At 41.7% G+C, this 17,646-nt stretch overlaps 3 protein-coding genes across 3 annotated transcripts in view; 2 read left to right on the plus strand and 1 right to left on the minus strand.

Annotated features, from left to right (window-relative positions):
* The window catches only part of LOC135486151 (3',5'-cyclic-AMP phosphodiesterase 4C-like), a 249,309-nt gene extending 239,340 nt beyond the window's left edge, over positions 1 to 9,969 (minus strand). Inside the window, exon 1 of the mRNA XM_064768707.1 lies at positions 9,832 to 9,969. The gene's annotated coding sequence lies outside the window, so the exon portion shown is untranslated. The remainder of the gene's footprint in view (positions 1 to 9,831) is intronic.
* Positions 1 to 17,646, plus strand: part of LOC135486154 (uncharacterized) — a 127,449-nt gene that overhangs the window by 77,686 nt on the left and 32,117 nt on the right. The window lies entirely within an intron of this gene.
* On the plus strand, positions 11,445 to 14,502 carry LOC135486676 (thyroxine 5-deiodinase-like). Its single transcript, XM_064769680.1, has 2 exons — positions 11,445 to 11,583; positions 11,697 to 14,502. The coding sequence occupies exon 2, from the start codon at positions 11,714 to 11,716 to the stop codon at positions 12,488 to 12,490; it is 777 nt and encodes a 258-aa protein (XP_064625750.1). The 5' UTR covers positions 11,445 to 11,583; positions 11,697 to 11,713; the 3' UTR covers positions 12,491 to 14,502.

Below are 17,646 nucleotides of genomic sequence, written 5' to 3' on the forward strand. Positions count from 1 at the left end.
GCGCTGAATGACGTCAAGAAAACCTTAATTGATGCTAAATGTACAGCCTGAATGCGAATTGCTTTTTTTCCCCGCACTGATTGGTTTAAAAAAACGGCATGCAAGCGTATACAGAATTTCACTTGTAAGAATCGTGACTTCTGAAGCTTTGCCTACGCAGCGCCATTCATGCTAACGATGTTTGTCGTCGCGCAAGGCCCTGGTTGTCCGGCGGGTGGAACAAAGATGCTTGATCTGCCCGACACAAGATGTTCCAAACGTGACTTCCGCATATCGTCTCCATCAAACTCTCATCCTTTGGTTATTGTTGGACAACCCGTCTTCCTTTCCCTATTCCCTGCTACTAATTCCGGCTTAATCATGACATTATCACAGGAAGCCTGATGAATGTGAGAAGGATACGAAATCTTTTTCTGCGCGATACTCATTATTTGGGCAGGAATTGATCTGAGTGTTGGAGAACTCGAGTAATGCCTTAATGTTGAGGTACATGCAGAGTCGACGGTGTGGTTGAAGGTAACGAGATGCGTGCGTTTGCATGGGTGGGAAAGGGGAAGGGAGAGCGTTTTTGTCAAAGAACACCGGTAGTTAGTCAGGAGTTAGCGACTACAAGTATATAGAACGAAGTTCGGTGTTGTGAGAATGAGATTCGTACATGCATCACCGACTGGTTTCGAGGTCAACATGGAGTGCAATGACAAGAGCGAAGTCGAAATGTTCCTTGCCCAGGTTACCTAATAGGATGATATCACTTCGGGTGGAGCTGTCCTTTCGTCCAAAACCTCCATCCTCGCGGTGTTCGTCAGGAGTTAGCGACTACAAGTATATAGAACGAAGTTCGGTGTTGTGAGAATGAGATTCGTACATGCATCACCGACTGGTTTCGAGGTCAACATGGAGTGCAATGACAAGAGCGAAGTCGAAATGTTCCTTGCCCAGGTTACCTAATAGGATGATATCACTTCGGAACAGGGGCAGCTGTACGACTGGAAGGCAATGGCCTCAGGTCCGGAAATTGACGTATCACCTACACTGATGGCGTAGATTATTGCTCACCGGATCCAATGCAGTTAGCCAACTGGGATCTGGATCACGAACTAATCTTGCTGATGGCGGAACAGACGAGGCTGCTCTTACAATGACATCACATGAAGTAACCCAATTGCCCCGAATATTCTTTTAAAAATTAGTCAGTTCGCTTGCATCGTTTAAGGATTTCATACCGAACAGAATGTACTGGTTGGGTCACCAAACACCGCGAGGATGGAGGTTTTGGACGAAAGGACAGCTCCACCCGAACAAAATTAAGGTGGTCAAGGTGTCTCAGTTCTAAATATCAGTCACGTGAGGGGCGTACCTGAAGCCTCAATGGTTCGCTGCAACAATTTGAAACGTATACGAAAAAGTCCATTTGACGGCATCCCGTGAACTTTAAGCCAACACTCGGCACTAACGAGCTCAGTGATGTGTGCGAGGGGAGGAGGATACGATACCCGCGACTGGCTCTGGTTTTTCGAGGATGATTTGAAACTGCGTGGATATGAGTTCACTCTGACGCCAAAAATCTATTCGACAAACCAATTAGAGGTGGGAAATTCAATTATATGACATTACTGATTTAGGTTTTCGACACACCCCAAGGGATCAGAAGCTGTTTGAAGTCAGTTGCCAGAGAGGCTGCCATGACCTTAGGATGATAATTAAACAATACTTAGCCAAGCCAAAGGGTAAAAGGCTTAAATATTGATCGAATTGGTTGGCTAAATTCGTTGTTGCCGAGAAACATTGGAAAGTTCGGCAAAAGGTGTAGTCTGTTGTTGATTGAGGGTTCGATTGCCCACTGGCAGAATCTTTTCCATAAACATGTTCTCTTTACCCCAATTAAACATTATTAACCTCTGCTATCGGGAAATTATCTTCAAAGCACGTTGTCGATGCATTACACATCTACAGTACACTTTCCCACGCATTACACATTACCTACAGTACACTTTGCCTATATGTATTATTATAGTACATTTTAGGCGGAGTGTTGCACGAATGATCGATGAGCAATAGGTTCGGAATTGCTGGTGATGAATACTGTATACAGTACCGACGTGTCCTTGCACATTAATGATTTCATTTGCCTCCCGATTTATAGCTGACCAGCACCGACCAATATATCATTGGCTTCAGATCTAAATTACCTTTGTTACACTGATCACCATCATTAATACAGCTCAGAATAACAAAATACCATACATTTCTGCCATAAATTTCAATTGATGAAGTGCCCTTATGGAAATGTACAAAGCAATGTCAGCCGATCATAACAATAAAAGTAATTGGTGTGTCTGGTTGTTGTAGGGGAGCTTCGGTTCGGCCAATCCAGCAATCATTTCATCATCTTCACCATCAAGGCTTTTGCATCTTATCAAATTTGAAATAAAAGGGAGCATAAGACAATAAGACCCAGGATGGTATTTCATCAGATTAGACTATCATCAAATGATCATCACGTATACACTCTAAGAAATAAGGATTTCTGAGCTTTTGAAAAACGTCTTAGGGTTTTTCACCCATTACAAACATTCACCCCCTAAGGGTCTATTGGTGGTTTCCAAAATATCAAAGACCTTATGGGTTCTTTGAATGACATTCTTGGCATCTTCCTTTCCATACTGAACGTTTTTCAAGAACTCAAAAACTTTTTTTATTGGAGATGTTCTAGATGCACCACTTCCTGAAGACTGGGTAAATTCCACAAGCCATACCTTTGCCAACAAAGTCAACAAAAGGTGCATTCAAAATGTTGCTTAAGTTTTACGAGCAAATGTCACTTGCAAAGATATTATTGTAGTGACATTTAAAATGTGTTGCGTTTGTAGAAGATCAAATACAAAGCGTCTTCACAGGAATGTCAGATACGAAGCACAGATGTGTTGATGAGTCGAAAGTGAAACTTTTTTCCTGATTCGTTTGACGATAATGGATCAAAATGATCTTCTGCCACCTGAAGACTTTTAATTGGTAAAACATTATTTTTACTGGCCTTCGTGGTCAGTTGCGATTGCCGTGCCAAACACTTTCAAAGAAATTAATCTAACGCCCATAAAAATCTAATGGGTTTCTTCGCACGCCGCTACTTAGACGACTTCGTGGAGGCGATCGTGAAAATTGCAATACCTAAATAATTGGTAGTTAACCATCTTCAGAAATGTGCTAGATATTCTAACGTCAGAATGTCGTATTATTTCCTACATGTAGCCGAGGACGCGACATTTTAATGGACACTTTATTGGACATGGTTGGAGTATAAGATAGCAACCATTTTGGATAAACAATGTCATGAAGAATAATACATTTGTTTTAGGCCTATTTACATGCTGACAGAAAGCTCTCATTAATTTGCATGCTGACCTCTGACCTTATCCAACCTTTGTTGTATCGAATGCACGACAGCGAGAACATTCAAGAGCTTGTGGTCAGCTTGAAAATAAGATTAAATAAATTGCTGAAGTAGTCACCATATTGTCCCTGATTATCTTTATCCTCAGTTACCAGGACACCCATTGTAGCATGATTTATACTTATGCTAACAACATTGTACAGCACTGTGTATGCATAGCTCTCATCTTCATCACGGATACACCACTTGTTTATAATGCTAACGATAAATATCCTTATTGAGCAATTAAATCCTTATGTAGCGCTAACTAGCTTCATAAAATCAAATTAACTGTGTTAGAGCACCGTCACCAGACACAGTAACGAAGTAACGAGGAACAACAGGTCTTTTGAGCAGCAATTCAGCCCATTAAAATAGTAATTATCACCGCACGCTCTCGGCGTATTTCTAGATTGAACTATTCATAGGATGAGTATATTGATTGTATTAGATCCTCTTGGATGCTGCTATAAATCAAAACCGACTGAGTTGGTTCATGTAGGCAGGTTTATATCTCTTTGAGATTCCTACATTGGTACTGCGACAGAAGTGATTGTGGTGTTTGAAGGAGGAAAGCCACCGGCGCATCTGAAGGTTGAACTAATGTGAAACTATGCACAAATCGACTAGAGCGTAAGAGATTTTCCTTTTAGAGGCTCTTCAAAGCAGTCCAAAGGTTTGGATATCTTTAATCGTGAACCAATAGTGCCCTGACGAATTTACCCTCCCCTTCAATGAGAAACACCTCAAACCCTGTTCGATCGGTGGACAGGTGTTGATTTTAGTGTCGGTGGTAGCACGTATGTGTAATTCTACATCCAGGGTGGTAGCATAATTTGTCCGTGACTCGAACAACTACAAGCTTGGCTACAAGTCAGAGAATGACGTCTGATACCTTTGTCAATGGTAGGTTCGTTGAGAAGGAGACACCATTATCCTCGTGGATGAAGCAGTATACGAACGTCATGCAGTTCACTAGACTTTCAGAAATATGAAACACTGCCTCACCGTATATTATACAATATGCTGAGCAAAAATTATCTGAAGATGAGGAACGCAAGGCAACAAGGATGATATCTGAGATCGAAAATGTCGCTGCTCTCGATCCAGGGTCTATAGGTTTACAGATTATACGCTCACTGAGAAACAAAAAAAAACATACTTCACTATCAAAACGCGGGAAGCATTAAACTCCTCATGTTCGAGTAAGAGTCGATCAAAATTGATGTTTGCAGAGTGGCATGAAATACGTCATGGAATGGCATAAATGCAACCCTGGCATCAATGTGAAGAAAAACCTAATATAGCTTGTTCGTCGGTATATCCACCATGCAGTTGCTTCGTATTCCCACCGCAGTCAACTGAAAGATGCGATCTAGAAGGGGGTTATGTTTGCTTGGATAAAACTATTGGCCATGTTAATGCGGCGCAGAGTCCTCAAGGATGCCCCCAAAGAAAAGCTGGCCATTAACTCTTCCATTCCCATAGAGAGGTATATTGCGCTAGAGATGACAGAGTTGTGCGAGGTTTAATCGAATGGGTCTATCGATTGCATCGGGTCTTCTTAGATGCTGCGGCACAGCATTATTACGAGTCGGGTCAGTGTGGTTTCTATCAAAAACAATCCGACTTGCTTATGATTTTTTTATATCTATTGCGTGCTTCTCGATAGTCCTGTTTAATTTTTCTATAGTAGAAGACCGATGCAAAGGTTGATGGTACTTTCAAAGATCAGAGCCTCAGCCCACGTAGCCAAAACAAGAGGAGCCGATTTATCCTTATCAATAAGAGCCTGATCAACTCCTCTCAATTGACTATTATAGCCACGCACCCTATTCTAGGGCCATCATAAAAGCCGATATCAAGAGAGACTGATATATTCTTGTCAATATTCAAGGGTTCTAATCGTCTTACCATAAGCACTTAGATTATTTGCAGTGTTACAGCGAAAGGTTCTTGGTACCTCTCGCGTATCTATAGTCTTCCGGTCTTAATGACAATTTTCAGTAAGCTGGCATGGATGGCGTGCCACGAATCAGGATGGTTTGTAAGACGACTCAGCAATGGAGAGAGGACACAAACCAAGCTGCTCAGCGACATTGGGGATGAGCAACATATTGGTTAGCACTTTTTTTAAAAGGAGAAAATACTTTTACAATATTATCGATTAACACATTTGCTGATGCGATCGCGATGACGCCATGACATTTTTCGTAAGGTCTAGACTATGATAAGCATCGGTTGTAAAGCTTTCACATAAATTGAGAATAATTTGGTCGAAATGCAAAACGAGGGATTTCGGATACACTGATGTAGCGATTCATCCTAATATTAGCATGAACGAAATATCGTAATTTTCCGGCGAGTTATTTCGTTTGTATCTGCCTTTGAGACTTTACAGTATGTATGCTTTATCAAGAAATGGTTCGCCATTAATATTTCTATTAGTGTTTGCAAGTTAATTCAATTTGATATACTGGTACATATAGAACTTTTTCTATCCATGGTAGCAACCGTTAGGGCTATAACGCACATTGTATCTTGCCCATCACTAAATTGTAGTGTTTTATTCCAGGCAATCGAGACATAATTCAAGGACTTAGACATTGAGCAAACTAGACAGAATGTAAACCCATCCTCTCGCAATCCAATGGTGCCAGTATAAAAAAAACACGACAGAAAGTCGCAAAAGTCCGCCGACTTGGCAACGCAGTTACCAACTGCAAGACTTAGAGATTACTTCCACCCATGGTACTTTCTGCCAGCTCCTTTTGGATTTTATATTTGCTTTCCCAATACGAATACAATTGAGCAGGATCGACTTTATTCTCACGGTCGGTCACCTTAGAAACACCGTGTTCACATTTGAAAACGCTGAAGGGTGCATGCAGCTCTATTCTAAAATTGCATTTTCATATCGCAGTTAGACGACAGACGTCTTCGCTGGTACAGACATGTTGTGACGGATTGTCGTGTGCAGTATACTCGTGCCACCTTTGCAATTGCTGGCTTCTCGGAGAGGAGGGCGCCATTGACGTATGCAATGGAACTTGGCATTCATCAAATATTACTATTTGACTATTTCATTTCAATCGCAACTCGATCATTTGACTTATCGTCTGCAACTAATCACTCCCATCCAGTCGCTAAGCGGCAATGCTGGATGACACAGAGAAACGTATAAATCAAGCGAGTCCCATTTTATGATCGAGCAGAAAGAGGTAACTGAATTCGTTCCCAATTCATCTTTCAATCAGCCCTCACGTCTCCAAATGGCTCAAAGCCGTTAACTCGATTCATTCTAAGTGAGAAATCTAAAGATAGTTTTCAGTGCATCCCAGCTGCTCTTAACAAACCAAAGACAAAAGATCAGAATTTGGAAAAAGGTGCTAATGAGAGTAAGTGAATCATCGGCACCAGTATTTCGCTGAAAAGTGGTATTAAATTTGCGCAGAATGCGTCTCTTTACCATCTCTCAATGCGCTTTAAAGTGTTTCGTCAATGAGTCTACATTCGGTGTTTCCGTACTAAGGTGTTCTGCTATGAGGTGTTGTCTCGATTGTTTTCGCATCACAATGGCAATGTCGATGGTTTTTCATCATTTGAAGTTGAACAATAGTTATGTTTAAAAAATCATGTAATGCCCTTTCCCAGCCGCCGTATTGGTGCATCATCTCCTCATCAAATCAAAGACCATTAGATATTGGATTGGATTCCTTACAAAATCCGTCATTCCTCTGTACGAAGCGTTTAGTTTCTTAAAATACCCCGGCCAAACGTCGTAGCGGGCGCTTCACAAATGGGAGTCTCGGGGCAAGTGACTGACCTTTACCAACTGGCTAAAAACATTACTCATGATATATACAATGTACGTGCGGACAAAGAGAAAGTCAAGAAACCAACCGTGTGAAGAACAGTGGTTGCTGTTTGAGCTGCCGAGTAATAAAGAAAAGTGCGCTATTTTTCTGGCAAGGCCCAGACAATATACATACGAGGATTGCGCATGGCGCGGGTTACAGCCGATTAAGATGAGTGCATGTTGTCATGTTCTTGACTGATCTTCAGGATATCTTAACGCATTAAAATTATGAATTGTGTGTCTAATATCGAAACGATATGGAACGAAGCACATTCCTCATCACCAAAGCCAGGTTGAAAAAATGAACAGAAATTGTGAAATTGTCTATCCATCAAAGTTTTTACTTCACCGCCAACATCTTGCTTATTGCATTAATGATCTAGACTGACAATGGATAGCGTGATGCTATTGAACATTGTTGAACAGTTTGAAGAAATATATTTTGAGCTTATGGCTGTATGATAATTAGCCATTAACATGACTTGACAATCGGAAAACTTACGGCCGGGTACCCGATTGGCCTCTTTATAGTCTTGGTTTATACCTCCATCACGATCGTTGAAAAATTGCAAACTCATTGGTCACGACATTACAACTCATCTATTTCTTGGTTCAAAACAGACAAGCGGAAATTGCAAATCTCCGCTGGGGGCGCAGAATCAGTTGAAAGGAATTATCGCTCTTCAAAAGGAAACGAACATTAAATCAAATGATCCCACAACTGAACAGTGGACGCACTGATTTCAATTACGGTAACTAGCCTCCATTCATTTGAAGGCATTTCTTGAAAAGCAAAAGAAAACTAGTTCGGGAATCGTCAAAATTGACTTGTTGACAATATGTACATGTTATGGATTTCTTTGTTGCAGCATTTTGTTAAGTATTTCAGAATCTCGGAAGCCTCATCAATGTAGCTGTAAAAGATATTGCACTGGACACACGGCCAGTGTATCAGTGATTCGTTGCTTTCATATGTTTCAGTGTTGAGCGAGTTTTATTTCACTCGGTCGGATCAGTACTCTTCTACATGTCCATCAATAACACATTATGTTGCAGGATATCGAGCTGTGGAATATTGGCTCAGGAAAGAATGTTATGATGTTTTCACGTTAGAAAAAAATGGAGCAAAATCAGCATCACAGAATGTGAGGAATAGACCTCTTTGTTATTGCTGACTGAGTTCTAACTGTTCTAACACTGACAGCAACATTCCAATTTGAAAGCGTAATTATATCAAAACTATCATTCCCTCCTATATAGGACTGATGATGGCGCCACTTCTAGTGACAGTTTGATATCCCTGTTTCCTGATACATTGATGTTCTGTGTCCTTTCCTCGGCGGATCGAGTACCGACAAAAAGGGATAGGCATTCAAAAAAGCAGTCATAATATTCAAGAACATACTCTCTGCAAAACTAGCTTTCGTCTTGACATTATGCATTGCAATCACATAGTGTAATCGGACTGAAAATGGCCGCGATCTTAACATCATCGTACTCACTTTGGATTAAATTACAAAATTATATGTGGTTTAAAATGAAACAATATCATTCATAATGTTACTGTGTACTATATTAACCATAGTATATCGAGAGGCCGAGTAAATTAAAAACTACTGGTACCAGAATGGTATTACATGTACCACACGTGTTTAAACCAGGTTATCAATGGGTGTAGCTGATGCAACGAGACCTTGGCAGTCATCAAGAACGCAACCAGTATATATATAGTCGCGTCGATAACGATATGTATCAATCATGATTTCCTGGCTAATGACTGACAGTCAAGGAGGTAGCTAATCTAGTAGGAGAGACAATCATAACACACGTACATGTACGATTCTATTGCATTATTCTATTAATTAAATTCAAAACGAAGGATTCTCGTGCAGGCATTTTTCCATTTCGAGATGACTATACGACAACACAACGCGAGGCTGGTATCCAGGAAGAAATTTAATGGCATGTATGTCAGATGTAGGCTTCTTTACGCCTGATGTAAATAGAAAACAGGTTGACATCCCAGTGGCAGTGGTAAAAAAGCCAGAGTGAGAATCACGGAATAAATTGCCTGTCCTGATCCATTTTCCACTATCACTGACTCACTTCATAAATACTTGACATTCGTTGATATTCTCAAGATTGCCACTTTGTCATAATTCAATTTGATTTTCTAAAATTACATAGATTTTTGAATTCACCAGATGGTCACATTCCCATTCGATCTGGTGTATATATAGAGCCACGTAGTAAGGACCTAGGACTTGCCCGACAGGATGTTGACTGGAAGACAATGCGGACACTTGTATCGATGAACCACGTATTGAGCGGTGTGACTGATACCAAAAGCCAGCACCGACGCAAGGACGAGAAAGCCAGTGGGATGCAGTGTCAGTATAACCACGTGGGAACTATATTTTTAGGCTATTCTCGTTTCTGAGAAGCAATTTATTAGGGTGTAGACAAACATGTATAGGCTGATTGATGAGTCCGGCTGTCTAATAACTGAATACCCTTTTTGAATTAGTTAACCAATTCCTACCTTTGAAGTTTTCTTTTTCCTTAGGCTCTTGTCTGTGCCTCTATGTTCCTTTTTCCTGAACAAGTGTCTCTTTTTCCCAGGGGTCGACAGCAGTACATCCTTATCTAAATGATTATGAGCATATTCCCACCTCACGGGTGTCTGTAGTAAATTATCCGACTCTGCCAAAGTCGTAAACTCATCTCGAGCTATCTTTCTATTCCTCGAGATATCCCGTTCCAGGGCCATTAAATCCCTGTCCTCTTTCTTATCCAGCATCGTGAATGGGTAATTATTATCAGCCTGCTCGGTACCGGGGTGTCCGATACACAGGGACTGCCGGATTACCCGGGACAACTCGGCAAAACACGCCCTTACTGTACTTCCCATGTGAAAGCTGTACGGGTCAGTCCCATACCGAAGTTGTCATCCCACGGAAGCAGCACCACATATTCTCCAGATGGACCTTCCGCAGAATATATCCTGAGATAACACACTGAGATAACTCTGTATTAATCCGTATAATGTATAGAACAATCCGCATTACACCCAATAACGCTCATGAACACTACACATTTTCCGCATTGTGATCCTAAAGTACAGCATTGATCAAATCAGAATCCTCTCAATACTCCGAAAGCATTTAATTGATTAGAGTAGCTATATGCTACATCAGCTAGCAGGTAGCCGATGTCCAGCCGCACAGAGTATGTAGCATGCTGCCCATAAAGGACGCAACCATTAAGTGACTTCTTGTTGTTTACAGAAGTAGAATCCAAACATGCAACTGAATAGATGCGGAACATCCACAAAAATCGATAGTAAACGTCTTCTAGACTCCGTTAATCTGAAAATAAACAATCACCTCCGTGTAAGCAATTGAGTTTAAGGATCTGGATCAGTGGTTGTTACGGCCGATCGGCGTGCTCAGAGTGGAAACGACGCGCGCGCCGGGCTGCAGTCAAACGATGCAAAGGAATCACCATCGGTTTCAGCTGCAATGAGCTGAGCAACCGCGTGGTATTCGAGGAAATGGGGAGAAGATCGTTAGTAGCACAGTGAAGCTGCTGTTGGGTTCGCCAAGCTTGTTACGGATGTGTGTTGGCGTTTTCACTTTTGGTGCCGCTGCTTTAACCGACATGATTGTATTTGCTGATTGAAGGAAGCCATTCCTTTCGTGAATGCGATTTTCATTCATTACAGCCTATATTTCCTTTATCATATTTAACCAATATTGTGTCTATTCGACTTCTTTGTCGGCATGTAACCTTCCGGCGCTTGAAGTGTGGCTCCCCGATGTGTTCTCGCGGATAGATTGACCGATCCCGAAGTGTAGAAAATTTCTGTTAAAACGTGTGGACGGTTTTGAGATAATGACATGGATTTAAAAGCTCGATTTTTTTTATCCACCCGTATAAGACAGCTTGCCAAGACCTAAGTCTGAAAAAGACATCATGGTTTTAACAGAATGATCCACGGGTCATGGAAGACACTCCGTTACTAAAAAACACTAAATTGACAGATTTGTGTCTCGTGATCTGACAAACTTGATAATGGTATCGCTTTGACCTATAATAACACAATATTAAACAATTCTTGGCGATACAAAATATAAATGTTCGACTGTTTATGTTTGATATAATTTATGGATCATTACATCATTATACTTGAGGCCAATGATCTCACTGAAAAGTGACTTGCTGTGCCAGTTATATGTATTCATTTGAAGAGGATAGACTGGCATGGCTGATTATGAAGGGCCAATAGACGAAGGTAAGACTATCGAATCGGGTAGATGTCGGATCATAACGGCAAATATTGGAAATGCAACTCCTAAATGTATACATTTCCGACTGTAGCACTTAATTACAACTTTATAATTTCAGGTTAAATCTTGACCACCATGGCATTCAAAGATACCTACAGAACCATCGTGGGATACGCTCGCTATTGCCTGCTACTAATCAAAGTTTTTCTACATCTTCTCGGGCTCAAATTCGTCTGTCGATTCCTTCCGAAGTATCAAAAGAAGGTCGGAAAATCCGTGTTCCAGCTATCACTTGGACTTATCACAGAAGATGACGCCGTTGACTCCATAGAGAGATGGTCGTCGTGGCAAAGCATCAAGTACCAATTGAATATAGTACATCGCAAAGCGTTCTGCAAGGTCAACGTCGGGACTCCTGCTGCAAATTCAACTTTACTTACTCTCGAAGGCAAGAGAGAAGTCAAGTTGTTCGACTTCATGAAGGCTGGGCGACCGCTGGTCCTGAATTTTGGTAGCTGCACTTGACCCCCGTGGGTGGTGAATGCCAAGAGATTCACTGCGGTTGCTCATGACTACGCTAACGATGCGGACTTTTTGGTCATTTACGTCCAAGAGGCTCATCCGATAGAGGCGTGGTCGTTCGCGACCAACAGGTTCAAATTGTCCATGCACAAGTCATTGGATGATCGCTTCGAAGCCGCGAGTAATACGAAGGAACTTGGATTCTACGATCAGGTTCTTGTCGACCCAATGGATGACAACTGTAGTTACGATTACAATCCTCATCCAGAGAGGCTGTACATCCTGATGGACGGTTACTGTGTGTTTAAAAGTGGTGAAGGTCCGATGGGATATGATGTCACTGAAGTGGAGGATTGGTTGGCGAAATTCGTAGGGAGGGACAATGCCTAACCGGAGAAAATATCTTAATGTATACTAGTAGTTAGTGATTGTGTATTTACTGGTAGTAAAATTCATTGTAACCTCACTATAACGTGATGAAACACAAGAAGTCAACTGGGGACTAAGAATCCCGTTAAAACCGGAGGAAAACCTCGAACCTCAGTATTAAATTGCAACGTAAACACTGTGTACAAGCGCATCCCGACATAAACAGACCTTGCTTCACCGACAGGAAGGATATTCCATTGGCTCAATTATTCGTTGTATTTGTATAGGTTGGACAAAATGCACACTGTGATACCACCGGGATATAGCCGATTAAAAAACGTACCTGATTCGCAGTGAAATACCTTGCTTCAAAAGAATATGATCAATGGACGCTTCTTCCGGGAGACCCGGGCCGGGAGATAGCCCTGGTCCTTTGCGCACAGTGATGTACACACAGCGGAGGCCCCGTGGTGGCATCATGTCATGTCATAACATGAATGTACCCGCAGTGTCAATGGTCGTATAACCATGCATCGGGTAATTGCGTCGACGGTAACCTGGTCGTTTGATTTTTTGGCCCTGACCTCATCATCGATCGCCACATGTTAAACCCCCGAGTGCATTTCTCTATGACGGATAAGCCGAAACAAAGAGGCAAAATCTCGATTTCTCACTGAAATGCACGCAGGATGTTTAATAACGCTCCTCGATTGAGGTGAAGTTATTCGTGTTTTTTAATGTGTTATTGTACTAACTGAAAACGAAGGTCGCAATTTCAAAACATCTCGCATGATCATGTAATCAGTTGGTGCAGTTCCCATGAACAAAAGGTCAACACTTGTCACCGTGGGCCGCGTTATGCGTAGAGGTCTTCCTCTCTATCTTAATTGTCTTCACGTTTCTTGGTTTAATTACTGGCGAATACATATTGCACTTAAAAAGCCATGGAGGACATATTTAGCGACATCTTGACACACAACTGAGAGGCAACTCCCCTCTTAACACCAAGACGCCGGTTAGTGGTGTTGTGGGAAAATCTGTCAAGGATAGTGTGTCCCAGGGATAAAGAATATTTTCTTCTTGTTCAGCGTTCTCATACTGACTCATATGTTGGCCAAAAGACAAGAGAGTGCACTTGTTAATCTCTCAGATATTGAAAGTCTTGGGTTTCTGCAGAAACGTACCATCACCATACAATAGGGTTGGGATCTTTTTTTCGGAGAGAGAACATTTAAAACCGCTACACCGGATGAAAAAATTGAACGGCCCGAGCATTGCGAGCTAATTCACCAATCGGGCTGTCATACCTGCTGCCAGCTACACGTCGAGATACTCAGTAATCTATGAATAAGCTCATTGTCCATTTCAGCCCAATAAAGCAAAACTATTAAGAAATAATGTGTGCAATCAAGTTCTAAATGGTATGTCTTCATCCAAATATCCCTTAGACCTAACCTCGGGGAAGATACCGAGAACCTTTAACATGCTTCCTTAGGCAATGCATTGCTATTAAGTCACCATTAGCATGGGCATCGACCTTAATCGGAAGGAGGGAATTCAATTTCCTTATGTGCATCCTGTGGCAATGAACACTTCTATAATCAGTTAGACACGACAGGTCCTCCGCCAGCTTTGGCGACGTTTCTCGAACATCTATGATAACAGCGCTTGTTAGTGTGAGATCAGCTTGACCACCGTGCTGCAGCTTATAGTATTTTGTCCGCAAAACTGGGAGGTACAAAAGTCCTTTTATACACAGGGAGGAGAGATTTGTTCTTTTTGTAAGCCATTAGGGATCAGTAAGTTGGAGTACGACATAAGCTTATAGTTTATAGTTCGATATAGTATTCACTAGGAAAAAATCAGTAATTTGTTACAAAATGATTTTCAAAAAAAGTGTTGTAGTTTTTCTCTGTTTTTTCTAAAATATTTTACTCGGCGAATAAGATACGTGCAGTTTGGAATATGTCATTTGTGATGATCAAATATGGTAATTGTCTCGACTGGGAAGAGAAAATATAGGGTCGAGTGTGTGTACTAGTGGCCATTTCACATGAATGGCCTGACCCAATAAAAAACACTCTCTGAAAGAGCTATACTTGTGCAGTCTTTCATAAAACGGACACCTCATTTCCATTCGGTTGAAAGTGCGATGATTTGTTATGCACGAGTCAATTGATGCCACAAATCAAATGACAATATCATATAAACACCTGATTTATGCATCAATAAGTTCAACCCACGACCCATGCCATGGCAATAGCAGGGGAGGACTAACAAAGATTTTCTTCCTCTTCTCCTTCGTCTTTTCGTCTCTTTCGTCACGCTAAATGGCGATATCGCGTGTGGTGATTCATTTGGCATATTACGAATTGTAAGTTGTTCCGCTCGCTTTCGTATTATTGAAACACAGTGGAATCGAATGTTTGATGATGGGGACTGCATGTCGACCCTTTCCCAAGTACATAGTTCATCTTTCAAATGCGTATACAATAAACCTTCGATCATAATCAGCAGTTACACATAATGGCATCAGAGGCCTACGCCATTCGTTAGCAATCTTCAATTTGAATGGTGTGAATACATACTGAATATAAATTTCAACATCACCGTTGTAAACAAATTACACACACAAAAAATGTGTACATGTACTATAAATACCACCTGGTTTCAGAAAATTTGCATGCACGACATAAACTACACTACGGCATTTTCTATTTTCCTGACCGACCAGAAGTTACGAAAGGTGTACCCCGGCCTTTAATGAACGAGAGCCTGGACGTCTAAGTCGACTTCTAAATTGAATGTTCAGAACGCGATTTGAAGAATCAATAATCATTTTCTGCCAGCTTCAATAGCTCTATCTCATCATTATCAATCAGATTATCATCAAGCAGTGAAATTATCTGATTTACTCATCCATAACTCTCGATTAAACATGATTTTCATCCTCCCACAGAAAGCCTTTGTACAGTTCCTAAAATACACTACGAGACGAGTGGATGATAATTTTACGCCGTGACGCAAAGGTTGTTATTGCACGGCTTACTGGACTTTGCGCAATATTTCGCCAAAAAAGTATTCTACGCAACGGTCCCTAGGTGACTTTTCCTATTCATAATACACAGCCTGTCCATCCTAGATCGTGGTTACATGGGGAGTAATCGTTGTAAAATTAGGCCAAACGCAAAGACAGTTAACCCGGGTACCACTATGTTTACGATGCGAACAAGCCGTGTAAGTCATTATCACCATTTTTTTCATTGAACATTTGCGGGTACATCGTCACAGGGAGCAGCATAGAACGGTAAACAGGTTCACATCATATTCAAACAACGGCTTGTAACGGCCATACAGGAAACGATTCGTATCAAAAACCGACGATCACAACTATTCGCTTGCTGAGAGTATACATTACGCGCATACATTACATTCAGACATTTGAGCTTCCAAGCTTTGAGAAATAACAGGTCATGTGTGAATTTGGCATGTAATTTTGGTAATTTACGTGAGTACATTTTCAACCCCGAAAAGTGTGAAGTGAAGTTATGCTTTTATTTAGTAACAATCGGTAGGCATGTCCAACAAGACATGTGTCTCAGCTGCCTGTGTGGGTGTGGGTCATCACTCATTCATACTGGTGACTGACACCATGTATCGAACTTGACGTCCCGGGGTAAAACATAATGGTCGCTCCCCCATTTCGCTCGTTTCGTTTCGTTGCGCAAAGTCCAGTAAGCCTTATTGCACAGCTACAATGTAAGTCTTCTCAGTTCATGAAATTGTAAAATGAAAGCCGTTGGCATATGAAAAACATAACTGCTGATAACGAAAAAATACCACAAAAAACGCGCTCCGATCAGTCCACTTGATGGCCTTCGGCCCCACGACAGAAATGAGATGGGTGAAACGTAGGAGATTGGGCTATGATGATGATGCATTTTGGGCCGAAGAAGATCTTAGTTGTGTCCATCACTGACGCTAGAATTCCAATGATAGTGTATCCATTAAGCGTGAATTGTAAAGTGATGATATACCGGTCTACCGGATAGCGATTCAACATCGAAGTCCGTTGAGATGTAGGAGCACAACAACTTTTCTGTTTTTAGCAAAAGCCACCGAGTGGTCAAACCGTGATTCGCAGCGAGCTGATTTTCAATAGCGAACACGCGGCGTCTACTGATATTGTATTTCTTAACCGAATGAAAAGGGAATCTTCAAGCTGTCTGAAGTTGGGAAGTTTGTGTCCCGCGCTAGCGTGACTCGGATTGATAGGACCCATCATGAACGTTTCAAATTTGACGTCTGTGACCTTTTTAGGACAAACCGAAAACTGGTGTGACCTGATTTATGTGATGTATCCCAAGCAGATGGCAAATTTTTCAATTTTTTAGCAGACGCCCGGAGTGGTTTTAAGAATCGGATGCAAGCACCTCTGCCACACAGTGCCATTAAGTGGAAATTAGGCAGCTTAAGCGCCGACTGCCGAAGCACAATGCCAGTTTTCTGTCAGTCCCGCTATCGCCTGTGGTCACCTGTGCACGCGCCAGCAAAGCTTGTTAAGCTCCTTCGCTCAACAAAGTTAAACGCATGTCTAGAAGAGGGTCTCGGCTTTTCCTGATCCTAAGATGATAAAAGTCACCAATATTTCCAACGCTCGTCCTTCACAGTGTTAAACCTCAGTGAAAACTCTTGGGAATGAATTCCAACAAATAAGACTATAGTTCTCCCTTTGTTCAATGGCTACAGGGCGGAATTTGCGGTAGGAAAAAATTATTTCCTCTCAATGGATTACTTCCTTTATCTCGTGGCATCCCAATTAGCCGCCTGTCTGTGGAGGCGACGGCCAAAGCTTTGTCCTGGCTGGTCTTTAAAGGCTTTGAGGTGGTGCGAGGTCAGCAAATGCCAAAGGAAGATTGGCGCGAGAAACAGGTGATCAAAGTCTGTATCTCTAGTGTATTAAAGCAGTACTCGCACGACGGGCCGCCTTGAAGAAACCGTTGGGAATTCTCCTATTGGTATCATGCTGTACCATGCTTACACGCTTGTACTTAAAAGGCCTACATCTTCGCCCAGCAGTCGCGTTGTAACCTGTCGCGTGGTGCTGGGATAACGTGAATGATCCTCAACATCACCTGCGCACAACCAAAGTGTTCTCATGTAGTGTCCAAGGCACT

This window comes from Lineus longissimus, chromosome 4 (assembly GCF_910592395.1).
Source record: "Lineus longissimus chromosome 4, tnLinLong1.2, whole genome shotgun sequence".
Lineage (NCBI taxonomy): Eukaryota > Metazoa > Nemertea > Pilidiophora > Heteronemertea > Lineidae > Lineus > Lineus longissimus.